The 17,009-nt window shown below is 41.8% G+C and overlaps 1 protein-coding gene across 3 annotated transcripts in view; it reads right to left on the bottom strand.

Annotated features, from left to right (window-relative positions):
* Window positions 1-16,722, bottom strand: part of TAFA1 (TAFA chemokine like family member 1) — a 223,913-nt gene extending 207,191 nt beyond the window's left edge. Inside the window, exons 1-2 of one of the 3 annotated variants that reach the window (XM_064667233.1) lie at window positions 16,626-16,722; window positions 9,061-9,181 (exon numbers count right to left, since the gene is read on the bottom strand). In XM_064667233.1, the coding sequence (XP_064523303.1) occupies window positions 9,061-9,178 (118 nt within the window). In that variant the 5' untranslated portion in view covers window positions 9,179-9,181; window positions 16,626-16,722. Of the gene's footprint in view, window positions 1-9,060; window positions 9,182-11,286; window positions 12,069-16,625 lie in introns of those variants that run through there. The other 2 variants (XM_064667234.1, XM_064667232.1) reach the window with 2 other exon arrangements.
* Between the last annotated feature and the right edge of the window lie 287 nt (window positions 16,723-17,009).

Raw genomic sequence — 17,009 nt, forward strand, 5'->3', positions numbered from 1 at the left:
GTTGGAGAAACTCAAAACAAGGTTAAGATAAACACCACCCAGGCAGCTGACTTGATGGAGAAAGCGCTGAGATTTCAGCCGTGGAAAGACAGTTTCTAATTACCTGAGGGAACAAAAATGCTGCATTTTAAAACATCACAAAAAGAGGATATTACTACAGAAATAATTATACTACAGATGTGGGAGCTGGTTTAGACAGTCATTCTCTGTCAGATTCTGCCCTGGCATACTGAAACCAACTGCAAACTCAAAAACCTCTGTTAGCTTCAACTCATCCTTTTTTTTTTTTTTTTTGTTTAACACACAATAGCAACTTCTGGCTGACTGACTCCCCAGATTTGAAAGTCTCCCATGCAAGTAACCAAAAAGAGGGATTTAATGAACTAATGATAATCACGGCAAACAGTGGTAGTGTAGCCCTGATAGTTTATGATTTAAGCAAGATTTCCCCACCCCCAGATCTCTGCTGTTTAATAAAAGCTGTATCCTTGTCAAAAAAAAAAAAAAAAAGGCAACTTCTGTAAACATTAGACTTTCTTTCATTTCAGTGCTACTCTAAACCAAAACAAGAGCTGGTACCAGCCAGAAGGACACACAGGACCTTCCTCATGTTCACATTGGTTTTAGATTTGAAGTCTGTGAGGTCTTGATTCCCCTTGGGAATGAAACAGCCACTGGCAGATCTAAAGTTATACTTTCACACAGGATTTTGATGAATTGTTTTGGGTAGCTGCTGATACCTTACACAGCCAATGAGGAATATCAGGGCATAAAGATATCAAACCACTTTTTCAATCACGGTTTCAACTTAGGAAACTGATTCTCCATTTAAAAAAAAACACTAAACAAAACAAACAGTGAAACCACCGACCAAAACAGAAAGACCCTGGATGTTAAGTCCTCAGAATTTTTGACTCAGTTCCAATTTTAATATTAAAACAGGAAACAGGCTGGTGTTCAAGAGCTTATGAACTGTAAAATTAGTAAATTTTGAAACATACTATAGAAAACATAGAAATTACTATATCATAGCAATACAATGACATATTGTATTAATAAAATTATAGGAGAGATTTGCCTTGTCACATTTTAGTGTTTTACCACACCCTCCTTACCCACACCACCTTTAGCCAGACGAGAGATGCATTTTTCAAAATACAGTGTTCTGAACACCCTACTTCTATTTTCAGTATTACTTGATCTCATTTCCATATGGTTTTAGGTTTTATTTAAATTCAGAATGATTCAGAATGTGAACATTTACTTCCTACTACGTTTATCTAGGTAAACATATACACTAGAGATACTTCTCAACTCTTGAATCTGTTCAAAGCCACAGCTGTGTTATTGGTGGTTCCTGGGCAGCATGTAGGGAAAGAGGTGTTAACCAAAAGGTTCCTTTCATTTGTGCATGTTCTTTTAAGAAACAAACATATAAATCAATGAAACCGATTTTCCAAATAAACTGTCCTTGCTTACTCCCAACCACTTAATTAAACACCATTAACTCTAGTTTGTTTTGGCAACCAATTAATGTCATGATCAAATATAAATAGACTCTGTGAGAAAAGATTATAATTAATAAATCCTGAACAACACAGTACAATTACACTGAAGCCTTGCTTGCCAGAAATATTTAACAGCAGTTTTAGAGAGCATTAATGAGGACACCAAAAAAATAATAAAAAGTTTTATCAGAGTGTGTGCAGTTTAGATCCTGAGGCTCTTGCCTGCACTCAGGCTGATCTATAGAGCCTTTGGCTGCTGACATTATTTACAGCATAGAAAATCACAACCCCAGGTTCCCCATTTTCCAACAGACTGACAGGAGTTTTCCAATCAAGTTCTTCATTTCATTGATATAACTTTCACACAATTTAACTGCAAAGTGTATTTTGCTCATCATGTTTTAACAGGTTCACAATGAAGGCTCTTGATTCAGATTTGTCATTTACAGAAAACAAAATTAATCCAGTAGGAGCTTTGGATTATGCAAGAGGATGAATTAAAAGCATTCTTTGATCTGAACCAACAGCTCCCCTAGTAATCAAGAGACAAGGATCACTACTTAAGCTGGGGTTTAATTGCCTATTCATTTAGTGAGAGTTAAGGTGCATGATATACACTAAAACTTCACTGCTCATGGAAGAAATATTTATGCACAATTTCAAGAAGCACCCAGCAAATGTGGCTGGGGGGAGCTGCTCGTGGAAAGCAGGTTATTCACCTTGTAGCTCAAAGACAAGACACCACAACAAGAGCACCCACGTCAGATAACAGATTGGCTGTGTACTGCACTTCACCTGGTGATTCTCAAGGAATCATTTTCACATCATCCAAAAACTGCTCAAATCCTCCATTCCTGCCATCAGTTCAGTCCCCAAGCAAAGCTGTTCTCTCAAAGTAATATAAGGATTACAATGGAATACTAGGACACTGTTATTGACTAGCATGACAGCAACAGTGATCCTGCACCTGCTGTCACTGAACTGACCTTTCAAGAAGGGCAGGGACTGGTTTCTTTATCCACTGTGAAGGAAAAAGGAAAAACTGCTATTCCAAAACAGATATAGAAGGCGAGAGAGAGATGTCAGAAAACAATCTTCTAAATAGAGCGTAGAAATATGAGTCACAGATACATACATTGGGCTTTGCAACTCCATTCAGCTTAATTTACACCCCCAATTCCCCACTGTGCATCACTGACTGAGTCTCATAAATTTAGAATCCAGCGGCGCTGCAGCCCTTGTGGTCCCTACCTAGGGCTCCATGAACAGAAATCTCCAGCATCACTCCCGTGCAAAAGAATAAGTTTAGCTGGAGAGAATCTGCATAGAGCATCTGAAAACAGCAAAAAATGCTGAATCCCACCAGGAAAATAAATCTTGCTCACAGCAAAGCTTAGTTTCACAACATAGCGGAAACAAAAACATTCAGAAGGAAACCACGAAGATTATAGACAAGATAGGATAAAACAATAGGAAACTTAATGGGAGAAAACACATCTGTCTTATGAGGAAATGCACTTGGATATTGCCTTTTAAAATATAAATGAGCCTTGGATAAAATAGGCTAATCATTAAAGGCGGGTTTCTGATGCTATCAGCAGAAATACTTCAGCACAGAGCAACACAGTTTGCTTTTGGGGCTTATATTTGTAGGTGCCAAATTTGCCTTGGGACTTCACCACCATAGTATGAATTCTCACAATCTTCAACGCCATGACAGCGAGCTCCAAATAGTCCCTGCATGACTCACCCAGGCCCCAGGGCTGCACTTGGAGCTGGAGGCTCAGCACACAGGGGTGGGAGCAGAAGGTGCTTCCGAGGCCAGCGCAGCAAGAGGTGATTTTTGATCCCTATTTCCCTAGAACAGCTTCTGTCACACCAAGAGGGATGTGCTTTGCACCTGCCTGAGTGTCTGCCTGCAGAGGGGCCTGAGGGACAGCTGAAGTGGCACAGGATGGGGATGGGAGCATGGCCAGCAGGAAAGGGCAGAGCAAGGGGACAGAACGAGGGCACTGGCACTGCCCGTGTGAACCACACACGAGGGAGGCACATCACATCTCTCCAAATATCACCATGAGCACCCTGCCATTGCTCTTTTGCACCAGGTGTGCTGCGAGGGTGATCACAGGGAATGCAGCCCTTCCTCCAGCAGCTCCCGTGGAGCCTTGCTGGGCACAGCAGTTGCTCAGTGCCCCACTGCACACCTTGGCCATGCTGCTCTTCACAGTCCATTGAGCTGCAACACCTGCTCCCCCTCAGGTTGCTTCATCTCCCTGGATCAGAAGTAACAAGGCATCACATCCAGCAGCATGACTGGTGACAGCTTTCCTCCACCTGCAAAATTGCTGAGAGCCTCACAGCTACACTCCCTTCTCCTCCTGCCTTTGACCATCCCATGAGCTCTGGCTGCTCCCTGGCACTACCTACCTACACTTTTTCCCCTTTACTTCAAAGGGCTTCTGTGTCTTAAATAACAGCTTACAAACCCCCCCCCAAAACCCCACAGCTAACTGCCTGCAAGGACACCCTGTAGCCATGCTGGTTTTGTTTTGGAGGTTTGATTTCTCAGAAAACAAAACTAAACTAAACAACAACAACAAAAAAACAAAACAAAAACATAAAACCCCCTAAATTACAGGGTACAATACTCCTGATAAGGTCTGCTGCTATAAACAAGTGCATCACACAAGCACAGCAGGCAGTTCATTGCTATCATGCTGCTTAGAAACCCTACATCATCCTTAAGTGTTGAGTTGTTACATCAGTTCTCTGTCCACACAAAATACATGCCCACATACATTCAAACATATTTTTTATGTGACCAGGAACACAGTAGGTACCTCCAACTTGGATTTCTTCACTTAGCAGTTGGTAGCTTCACATTCTCAAGAACAGCCTGTGAAGGCCAGGTGTGTATAACAAAGACATCACAGGAGAGATGATTTCCAGTGAGTGACTGGAACAGCTCATTACGAGCAGGTTTTTCTGATCATGAACAAACCAGGACACTGTTGTGCTCCCTGTGCATTTCTGGTCTAAGTGAAAACCGAATCAGACCTTAGGGCTTAAAAATCTGTTCATTTTTACTAATACAGCAAGAAACACTACTTGTCACCTTTGATGCCCACGACAAGATCTGCTGGACACTGGCTATGTTGCCCCATGGCAATTTGGACATTGTGTACTGAAGGCAACAGTTTGCATTCACACCATGTGATTAATGAAACACAATTCTTTGTAATCATAGAAACTGCATTCTTTTACATATTAACTACCTGGTCCAGACTTGCTTCTATCAATATGAGGAGCAAAAATCCTGTTGAATTCACCTTCTAAATCTCAATTGTTCTACAAAGTAACAACACATTTTGTTTACACTTTTCCGAGGAGTTAGATCCAAACCAACATTCTTCCCAGTCTGTTTTAAACTGAATAGCCACATATATGGGGCATATGAATACAGCAGACCTTTTGAAATGCGAAAATATGCAATTTCCCCCAAGGCTATAAAAATCAGTGGGAAGGCCAAGATCAGAACTAAGACATTTTTTGCTCACAGCCACAGACTCCACTTTCTGCAAAATGCTGTCTACTGAGAAACATGCTCAGAGCATCCTTTAGTTGATGTTCCTTGTTAGTTTGTACAGAATTGCTTTGAGACCAATTTTTCCACCTCGTGAGATGAAGTACAGAGAAACACTTCTTGAGATGATTTTTAATGGGCACATCATTAACTACTGTCACAATAAAAGGCACTTTACGTTTAGCATCATAAAATTCCAGCCTTGATTCTCTCCATGATTTTTTTCCTCTGAATAGGCCTATTTTTAATTGACATATTTGCTACAGTAGGTACATGTTTCTGCTTGTGTCTGTCTCACATCTTTACACTGTGTACAAAACTAACTTAACATGTACCTAATTAATTTTGCACAAACTTACAGGTGAATCCTATGTCCTTTCAAGCAACACACAGCCAGTGTTGTGCACTGTGATTAAATACTAGCTGATGCATATAATACCTCGTTATGAAACACAGCCAAAATTTTGTCAAGAACTGCATGATTGAAAGAGTGGTGTTTGTTTATTGCATTTTTTTTTAAAACTTGAATCCTGTACTTTGCTGATATCTTGCTGTCTCACCAAATGCCAGCATCTACTTCCTACCTCTGGGCCGGGTCAATCCTGTCAATCAGATGATCAATGAACTATCACAGGCACTCAGATAACTCTGCAAATCACAACCTGTCCACTTTAACCCTCAGGCCAATTTAACAGCTCTACAACTCTGTGTATCTTAAAGTCTAAGAGCCAGTGTGGAAATCTTTTCATTACCACTGTTTCTTCTTAAATCACACAGAAATGACATGCTTGGAAAAAAGATGGAGATTTGTTTCCACATAAAGTTATTTCCTGTGAATGCTTTCACACATCCTCTGCCTAACATGATTTTCATGAAAATGAAATATTGTCATAAAAACCCTGCAGAAAGCCATGTATATTACCCAAGGGGAATTAGACTGCAATGGTGTTCTGCCAGTTTGCTCTCAAGTCTCCTCCTCCTCACCCATCCAAGTCAAAAGGAAAAGGCACCAATACTTAAGGGTACTAAACAACAGCATTCAAACTTCTCATCATGTTAATGAGACAAGGAAGAATTAATGAACAAGCACAAATAACATAGCATCGTTCATCTTGTAAGCAAGCAATATTTACCATGCCCTTACTACCTATGCCCACCTGCCAGTGTTTCACAGAAAATAAAGCTAAAGTCAATCAAAAATACTGTCAGGCAGAGCTGATTATCACATTTGTTTCCAGGTTCATACCTTCTGCTAAGCCATCTAACTGAATAAAGAAGTACTGAATTATAAAAATGAAAAATTATACTACACTAAAAGGAGGCTTTAAGCTTTTGTGATTGCACAGTGCGTGGAAATCTAGCTCAGCCCATTCAGACACTTAAGAAAGTTTCAGGGGAAAAAAAAAAAAAAAAGAACAAGCTCAGAAATCTCTGATGATAAACTAACATTTTTATATATTGCCCTTGATTTCCAGAGTTTCAAAACTGGATTACTGCACTAGTCCAGATGAATACATTCACTGTGCTAATCCACTGAGTTCACTTCAAGTTTATTATGCTAAATACACACCAAGAGGATTTTATCTTTTACCTGCACCTTCCTGTGCTCAGTAAGACTCTTCTATTCATCAAGTATGAGAAGCACAAGATGGGGTGAAACCTGCCTTTTTAATTATCTTGTACCACAGTGGCCCCACAACGGAGTTGAACCGCTCAAATTCTCTTATTTTAGAGCATCTCATTACCTATGGAAGACCACAAACTGAAAGAAAAGGTATGCTGAGCATGCTATTGATTACAGCTATATTTGTCATGATTCAATAAGTTGAAGTTTCATATACCAAATATTAAATTACTGAAATTATATCCTGGTTCATCTGCATCCATTTTTATTCACTTTTATTTGGCTGAACATTTTAATCTTACTTACACAGTGACTAACCAAAAGTAAACGACGCATTCCTAATATTATAAATATGAAAAATAGGGTGTGCTCAGGGACTGCAGTTGAATACATTAAAATCACTCAGTTTGCTAGTTAACATATTTCCATCCCTTTTATGTACAACCTTTCACATTCAGTTGGCAGACTGAAAATTCTTGGCCTTATAAAAAACACTGTCTTGATTTTCTGTTGTGACAGCAGAAATTGTCCAAAATACCTAACAGTTTCCCTAAAGGACACTCAGTAGCTGGTACTTCCCAGGTGCAGCACAATCTGAATTCGAGGTGAACATCATGTCAAATTCCACTCATCTGTCAGTGTAGTGGATTATTTCTTGAGAGACTGAAATTGGCTGCCTGGGATCAGAACACCATCAATCTTGTTCGTGTAGGGTGTGGAGAAGCTGCCTGAGCCAGGCTCGCAGGAGGGAAAGCTTGGCTGCTTCTAAGTAGGTGATGAGGCAGCTGTAAAACCTTCACTCTATCTGTAGCACATCTCTGAGTGAAAGATTTTGTCATTTTTCACATTTCCCCAACATTTGGTATGCATTCAGTGTCTTGCTGTTCTTGCTTCATAAAAAAGGTGATTTTTCAAGCTTAGGCAAATGTTGCTGAGCTCTGGATGTGCCCAGCTCTCATTTTTTCTCATAATGTCACTTGTTTCAACTGATTCCCTAAAACGATATTACATTTTCCTTTTACATATCTGTTTAGCTGGGCAGGTTTTTCCCCATTTCCTTCACTAGGGACAGACTCAAATAACCAGCAGCATTACTGACAATTGCACTGTAATAAATCTCTGCAAGTCCCAAATAAGACCCTCACCACTCAAACTTCAAACACTCTCAAACTTCCAGTGTCAGCTAGTAAATACTTTTGGTTAAGCTGATGTTTTAACATGGGTACTGAGAGCTAGCCTAGCAAAGATTTTGCTCTATTCCTCTATACATTATATGCTTTATTACAAGAAAGCAAGACAAAGCCAATATCTGTGACTTCTGGGCAAGAAATGTACTTGGGAAACTTTGAGTTTTAAGGTTACTAAATCCTTGTGATTCAAGACCATCTGTCTTTGAAGGGATGTCATGAGATCAAAAAACATTCAAGTATTAATTGCCACACTGTTAAATGATTCATCACTGTGAGTTAAGATTTTCCATCTTTCATTTCTATGTCTCTTAAAACCTTTCCCACCTTTCTTTGGATCCAAATTTGTTAAGTGACATTCTTGGCCCATCTAATTTTAAGCAGATGATAATACTGTGCTAGAATATGCCAACACCTCAATTTTAGCATAGCACATTCTTCAAAGTGCAATTAACGGTTGAAAAACTTACGTGATCTATTTCTATTAATAAAAACACAATAAAACCACTGATGTGCTGTCCCTGCAGATCCAACAGTCAAAGTCAGCTCTGTTCTCCACTCTGATTTATTCTGATTTATAGGCATTTAACTCCATTGAAAGACAGTCCCAAATTCTCCTCTGGGCTGCACTTTTGCAACCCCATCAATTTTCAGAGGTAAACTTGAGAACCTTAAAATAAGTGCATTTATGCAAACATCTGACCTCCAGTAAACACAGGTGACTATGAGTGAGATTTGGTGCCAGCATTTCAAGTTACAAACCCATACCCAGTTTGGGTCAGATAACTGCAAAGTTATCCAAACCTGTGTTGTCACAATGTCTGAGTTACACACCCATTCCAGAACTTCACCAGGTGAGAAGGGGAGATAGAGATAAGGACATAGAAACTGAAAAGTTATCCAAAATGGGATGCCTGTGTTGGGAAATTGTTAGAAGATGACATTAAAGGATGACTATTCCAACATCGGATTGGCAGAGCAACAACACACATTAGACTGACCAAAAAAAAACAGATGCTGTGCAATATAAAGGCAAGCAACTCATAAAAGTTAAATGATAAAAAGATTTTTGATTACTCAGTCATTTATCAAGACAGACACGAGCACGGGCAGAGAACCTGCAATCTCACGGCACCCCAGAGCTGAGCTCAGTCCTACCTGGTCTGTGCAGGTGATGCTGCTGGAAAGTGTGATGGAGGGACCCCTGACAGAGCAGCATTGCACAGGCACTTATCCACAAATACAGGACCCAGGACATTGCAGAGACCACTGCCATTCTCTAAACAAAATATTAGACAGACATTATTACCCAATGCCTTACAGTACACAGAATAGTCAGATTCCATTACAACAGTATTTTTTTTCCTTTTTCACTCCTTTTGCTAAATTTCTTTTGATTATTATTCCCCCTGCAGGATGCAATTGTTATACAGCAAAGGTCATGCCCAAAAAGGACAGCTGAGGTAACAAGGCATCACACAGGAGCCTGGATAACTTTAATAATTCAGTGGTAAAAATCAAACTGTAATAATCTGAGGACTAAAAAAGCCACAATGTAAAAAGAGGCTGGAAAACATTCCCACACTAATCCATAGTTGCATTTACAAGGGAGTTAAAAAATATACATTACATTAAAAAAAAAAAATAAATCACAGTGCCAGCTGAGAAACACATGATGCCCAGGCAGTATCAAAGCTACTTTAAACACATTACAAAAAGGCATAAAACATCCTCAGCTATTCAAGATGAATTGCAAAAATACTCCATTCCCAAAACTGGATGGCTGATGCTGACCCAGAAGCTAACAGTTTACTGTTTGTTTCTTTACTTTTGCAAGCATTAATTATTAATCATGCTTCTGTCTACCAAACAAAGCAATTGTTTCTCAAAATTACATTCTAATCCTCAGATGAAATCAGCTTCCTTTTGTTCGACCTGTGCGTGCACAGGGTCCAGAGTATGGCCAGACTGAATTTCAGATGGATTCCATAGAAGATTTGATGCTTTCTCAAAGCAGATTGTGTCAAAATTTTAATAATATTCCCGTTGCAGAGGGAAAGAGCAATTTCTTTGTCTGCTGGTGCTGCTGTACTTGGCCACCCAACACAGACAACCATGTTTTTTCATACTTGTGTTCATGGCTGTACTAACTGGCTAAATTTCCCTCTGACTTGTTAACTTCAACAGCTCTTTCTCAATGCCTGCAAGGACTGGGAGGTTTGCAAGGCTCAGCTACGCTACACATCGTCCAGTTCCCTTAACAACACCTTCTGCTGCATTTCAGATTGCCAAATTAATCAAACTTCAGGCACTCTCCTCGTTCAGCCAATGACGGGATGCTATTCTCTATCTAATAACCCAATCAGCTGAACATCATTTTCACAGAGCAAGAAAGACTTTGAAAGATTAAATCTCTCATATGGAAAGACCATGTCTTTGCTAAAAAAAAAAAAAAAAAAGTAAAAAAATTAAAAAAATGGAAAGTCTGTATATGATATCAGGGGGATTTCTGCAGTATGAAAATTAACAGTATTAAAATAGTGAAATACAGTGGTAATAAAATATATGCATGATTTTTTTTTTGTCCCTGATTTTAAAGCAGCACAGCTTTTTAAGTCTAATTAGCTAAAAAGAACCACATAAACTGACAAGCATAATTAATAGAGAATACCAAAACATTATTTTGATCAGCATGAGGCTCTTCCTTTCTCTGTACTGAGTGCTTGATGCACTGCTTAGTGTATAATTAATTTCATTTCCAGCTGTTTGCTTTGCAGTATATAATGCACTTTTTCTCCTCTCTTTTTAGACCTATTTATCTTGCAAAATAGATTCAACCCCCTCAGACCAGGGAGCTCCCAGTAGGCTTCCAGTGTCTTCAGGAATTAACGCCTTCTTGTCATATTTGGTGCTCCTGTGCTTTTTATACCACAAGGTAAGAGTGGAAAGGTGAACTCTCACATAGGGATATTTCAGCTATTCAGGTTATTTAAACTGAACTTTAAGAATCCCAGTCAAAGAGCAAAGCAAAGCCAAACTTCCACAGCCTGCTAAATGCTCCTGTGTCTTTCCTCATCATATTCTTAGCACATGGACAGCAGACTTACTTAACCCTCTCAGCCTTAATTATTAGCTTTTTTTTGTCTTTGTCCAGAAAAACCTCTCTCGAACTGCACTATTTCAAACTACCTTTGCTCAAACACCAGCATTTCTCACAAACATTTCTTCACGCACTTGTTTGTAAGCAAGGTGCTGTCACACACACTTTTACATACCAATCATCTTATCATTAGTAAAGAAACACAGCACTGAGTATTTTCCACTTATTATCTGATGAGTTCCAGATCTGCTTTCTGAATCTTAAATCCTGAGGAAGCTCCTTACCTGAGTAATCCAACCAAGAGCAGAGCACTCTAGTAGTGTTCATCGGAAAGATCTAATACTTTTTTAAATCCATCTGTATCACAATAAGGGATTTTTTTTATAGCTTCCCAATAATCTTCTTTATCAGGATTAAAAGTAGAAAAAAAAAAAAATCTCTTTTTCGTTACAAATCCTGTTTCCAGAGTAAAGAAGACATCTGAGCTCTCAGACTCTGCCGTCAGAAAAGTGGCCAAGGTTTGAGGGGTGGAAACCTTCTCATTTTCACCTTTAAATCATCTCCTAGCATCACCTTCTGCTTGACGAGACCTTTGAAGTGATCTTGAGATAATTTGCAGCTTCCAGGATACTTAAGGACGAGGAGCAGTCTGTGTGTGAGGGCAGAGCAGCCTGGCTCCGGCGCGGGCAGTGCGGGGAAGGCGGCGGTTCCGACACTGCTCTACGATGCTGGAAGTACCGGAGCCTATTTCAATACATCCCTGCTCGGGAAAGTATCACATGCCTTAAAGCGACACAGCCCTCGGTGACAAGCCCCAGCCAGGCGCTCGCCAGCGACTGGAGCTGCATTTAAATACCGGCACTGAGACTGTGCCCGGCGCGGAGGAGCCGCCGCTCCGGCTGCGAGAGGCAGCGCGAATGAATGGGTAGGAGGGTGGACCAGCGCCGGTGGGAAGGCAGAGCTGATGGAGAGGTGAGGGACTGAACAGCCAAGGAGCGATCTGGGGACGCGTTAATTCCGCCGGCAGAGGCTTTATTCCCCGGCGTTGTTCTTGCACTTATTCACAAGAGGCAAGCGAGACTTAAGGGAGTCTCCTTTCTTTCACAGAGAGCAGCACATGCTTGTGAACGGGGAAGGGTGGTGCAGGGAAAGTGCAACAAAACACACGGGAGTACAGGAGATTCCTACATGCTCCCATGGGCTTTCCAACAGCTTGCCACAACTCTGAGGGAAATCTGTCCTTCCAACTCCATTTCCAATGCACCTCGGCAGACAATGGGGAAAGAGTTCTGATTTATTCCTAAATGCTAAAGCTCAGCTATGCCAGATTATTTATTACAGTTATTTATTCTCCACATCTTAAGTGGCCATTTACAGGAATGGAGTGGTTTCCTCTCCCTCTTGCACCATATGTAATTATTTTTTAAAGAGCCACTGTATGGACTCAGTACATACCATTCACTTGGCATTGCAACTCTTACCTCTGCCTACAGAAGAAATAAGGCTTAGAGATAGAACAGAAACTTCCATTTTAAGAGCTCAGGATGTGTGCTATAGCACAAGGTGGGATTTTTTCTCCCCGCTTGATGAGCTGTGGTAGAAGTGTGTGCCACCTGCACTGCTTACCAGTACCAGGCACCAAACAATAGCAAATAATAACAGTAATAAGTACCCTTACTCCTAAGTACCTCTTTCTCAGCACCCAAGGACATATATCTCAGTGGAGACTCTCAGTGAGAGGTGCAATGAGTTTCCTTGACAGATCACACACTCCTTCAGAGCTGCTGTACTTTATTGGGCAATACATACTAAGAACCTGGCCCTGCAGACCGACAGGAACATTATACTGGTCTCTGCCACAGTGTTCAGAGCAGCTCTTTAATAGAGCCTTAAAACAATAAAGCAGTGGGTGGCAGGTGTGTGACAGTGACACAGGAGAGCACCGGCACACGGACCCTCCCCACAGTGGAGCTCGTGCCAGGTCCCTGAGCAGAGATGGGAAAGAGAGGGTGGCTCAGGACAAGCCTCATGGTGACCAGTATGGTTGGGGATGTAATGATCTGCTTAATAAAGGTTTTCTTGTCTTCTGAAGAATTCCCTCAGACACTGGAAGAAGGCCAAGAACTGGGGCAGTTACTATTTTCTGGCCTGAGAAGGGTCAAGAAGAGTCAAAAAAAGCAGATGACAGACAACCAAGTACCATGAATTACTGATGAGCAAGGTACCTGGAATCAGGCACAGCCCATATCAGGAGGTGGTGAATAGAGGGCTACTGGGGTTTGCTGTCAAAGCCATAGGGAGGCTCAAGACTTTTCCCCTTTCCATGGGAATACTGGGAGCTTTCTGCAGCACTGAAGAGGGCAGGTGATGGGAATTTATTTTAAAATAACACCTGTTTAAAATATGATCCCTTTAGGACTTGTGGGAAAGATAGAAGGGAAAGGGTAAGGAGGTGGGAGTTGTGAAGAAAGATGAGGGAGAAGGGCCTCAAGAAGAAAAGATAATCTTCTAAGAAACTGAAAGGTCTTGTAGACAGCAAGAAGAATCAGACAAATTGTGACCATACACCTGGGGCAGACTAGGCAGAGACAGATTTATGCAAGATACAGATTTATGTAAGGTACAGCACAACTGTCACTCTGCCAAGCACTGCTAACTCCCAGCTCCACGAGGCTAATGCCACCTAACCCCTGACAGATGCTGCTATTGCTCAGGACAAGCTCTGCAGAAACATGGGACATGTTGCTTCTGCAGGGCAGGGGGGAGATCAGAGGGACAGGGAGAATATTAAACAGGCTGTGCTTGCTGCCTCTCCCCTGCCCTGGCTCCCAGCATCAAACAGGAGCACAGGAGTCCTTGGCAAATCTTGCAGAAGCATCCTCACACCTGCTTTGATGTCTTTGCTGCCAAGTTTAACTTTCAGTGGACCAACAAGACACAAAACAGCTCCTCTTACCCTCTTTGCTAAGCACAGTGTCATCTTCACCTGATGCTTTGGGGCTTTATTTCAGCCTCCTCACTTGGCTATGACAGGGAGGGGATGATATTTTACATGTGCCCCTGGGCCTGTACTCAATTGTGGGGCTACTGACACACTGGAAAGAGAAAATAGGAAGGAAAAATAAGACACAAGTGAGCAGTCTACACATTTCAAAATCCTTTGTTATGAAAAGGGAAGGCTGAAAGAGTAATTTGTCTCTAGATAGAGGGGAGACAGGACAAAAGGTTGTGTCAACCATTCTGTGCAATGGCATCTCTCACCAGCACTGGGGCAGGATGAATCCATGCCCTGCAGAGGGACAGAACAACCTTTGGGATACACAGTCTATGCCTGACTGCTGGGAGGTGAAGTGTCAGAAGGAGGTCCTTCCACCCCCACTCTGATACCTGATGGCACACAGAGGAAAGAACAGAGACCAGAGGCTGAGCTATCCCAGCTGGAGAGCGTGGAAAACTGCTTTTCCACAGCTCTGACTGAAAGACTCCATGGGGTTGCTGGCACAGTTGCCAAAAGCAGACACTGGCATGATATTTCCAAGGTGAAGGTGGGTTGCAAGAGGTCAGCAGGGATCCAACTGTCTTTGAGACAGTCTGCCTCACACACAAGGGCTGTGTGCACAGGGAGAATAGCCTTTTCCCTCCTGATTCCACCATTCATTTAGAGATGCCAAGTGAATGACAAAAATAGGCAAACAAAAATAAATGCTCTTCCCTGCCTGAACCTCTATTTTTCACAATTTTCTGGGCACACAGAAAAGGAGAACATATGCAACTAAGGCAGGCTCATGCAGACAGCAGATTGGTGCTTGCACCCAAAGAGGGGCCTCTGGCCTCTACTTTCTGCATTCTGCCTCCTCTGCCTCTCTCTCCTCCTCCCCCACACACCCCTTTTCCCCATGTAGAGATTGAACACAACACATCCCAGGCATGTATTTCACAGGGTCTGGAGAAGGCTCACCACCTTGAAAATGCAAAGCTCATTAGTTCTAGTGCTTCTGGGACAATGAAGCTTTGCTTTTCACAGATTGTGTTCTCCATCCCTCCCAGCTGCTTCCACCCACCCCTAAAAAGCTCCTTTCCATATCCCAAACTCTGCCTTGGCTGCTGCCTGGGCAACAGGCACTGTACACTGCAGTTCCTCGCTACCAAAGTGTTCCTACTCAGGTGAGCCAAGTGTAGTCTCACAGTAAGTTTTACCTTAATTCCACCAAAAGCCAAATTTCTTACTCTTTTGTCTTTGGTTCACAACATTTGTGGAAGCTTTTTAAAAAAAAAATCTGACAGAGCAGAAGTTTTTCTTGGCCCCCTCACCTCCCCACATAGCTCTTCTTCCATTGAGAACCAGCCCACGTGGAAAACCAGCAGCTGAGTGTGTGAAGATTGAGCTGCCTACATGTGATTGCCTGAACAGCAACCATGAAGCCCAGAGTAAAACCAGCCAAGAAATCCTCAGCCAGGGCCCAAAGCCTCCCTGTGTTTCTTGCTCTTGGTTGTTTTTCTTTTTCTCCCCAATGGAACAGAAAGCATGAATAGCAAAGCAGGATTCCTTCGGTACAGGGAGAGTACAAGTTCTAGGGTTCCCTGGACATCAGCTGTGGATGCAGCTTTGCCCTAAAATACTTCTAAGCCACATTCAATGTGTGTGAGTGCAGCAATGTTTGACATTCTACCTGCACTTCCCCTGTGCTCATGCAAGTGCTCCACTCCCACGAAAGGAAAACCTTTCGTGTCCTGAGACTTCCAGTCCCCACCACTTTTCTCCCTCTCTTGTAGGAGGTCTGGTCCATCCTCAGGGACCCAGCTGAACCCTTTTCCTTTCCTGCCCTTCCTATATCTACCATGACAGCATTAAATCCTTTCATCTGTATTGTCATGTTTTCTTCTCCTGTGTCTTTTCCGGGGCAAGAGAAGATGCACTGCTTTTCCTGGAGGTAAACATGCTGACCATGAAAAGCTTAGCTAGGAAGGTACACAATCTTTCAAGAAGGAAAAACATCAAGGATATATTTGATGATTTGTCCAGCTGTGACCACAGCCTCTGCTGGCCAACACAGATCACACACACCAGGAGCCTGAAGCAGCAGAGCTTAACAACATGTTCAGGGAAACCACTGACCATGGGAACCCAGAGGCTGGTTCAGGCAGTTGTCATCCCACTTCAAGTACAGGGGGCTGGGAAATTTGCTCTGTTTCCAGCACAGGTGCAGACATATGGGTATGGAGGACCAGCCAAGGATACAGCAACATGGAACAGCACAACATACTCAGTGGAGACGCTCCACCTGCTGTACTTGGCACCCAGACCTGGCAGCTCCTTTCCACCCTGTTGTCTTTTGCCACATCACTGCAATACCTCTCTCCTTGCTGCCTCAGCCACACCAAACTTGCTTGGCAGAAGCAGCAGTTTTATCAGCTACCCCTAAATATATAGAGAAGATCCAACTAGGGATATGACATAACCAAAGCCATTAGGGGGGAAAAAAAAAACCAAACCACAAGAGCACAATAAGAAGCTTGTACAGGAAAACAAAGAATAAAATTACAAGTCTGAATATTGACAAAAGGAACAAGTGAGAGCAGAGCACAAAAAGAAGGATTTTCACAATTATTCTTCCCAGCCTACCTTAAATATGCTGTTATTCCTTGTTAAAGGGATGTCTAGTCTTCACAATTACTGTGTTTGGGAGGCAACAATTCTGCTTTTTGCAGTTTTTCCATGCCTAAGAGAGGAGAGAAATAAAAAAGAACACATCTATATTTGTCAGGGAAGTTTATATCAGAAAAGTTTGTGTCCTAGTTATTTTTAAAGTATGTAGGACAACACACACAAAAAGTCTCAACCCTTATCTATAACTTGTCATTAGCTGACAAGATGACAAGATCAGCATTTGCAAAGGATTAACAAGAAGAATTATCTGTGCAGTACATTATCATCATGCAAAAAAAAAAAATTCAATAGCACTCAATATATTTAAAGTATTACCAGAAAAACATAAGTGGGCTCTGG

The sequence above is a fragment of the Pseudopipra pipra genome, chromosome 11 (genome assembly GCF_036250125.1).
Source record: "Pseudopipra pipra isolate bDixPip1 chromosome 11, bDixPip1.hap1, whole genome shotgun sequence".
Classification (NCBI taxonomy): Eukaryota; Metazoa; Chordata; class Aves; order Passeriformes; family Pipridae; genus Pseudopipra; species Pseudopipra pipra.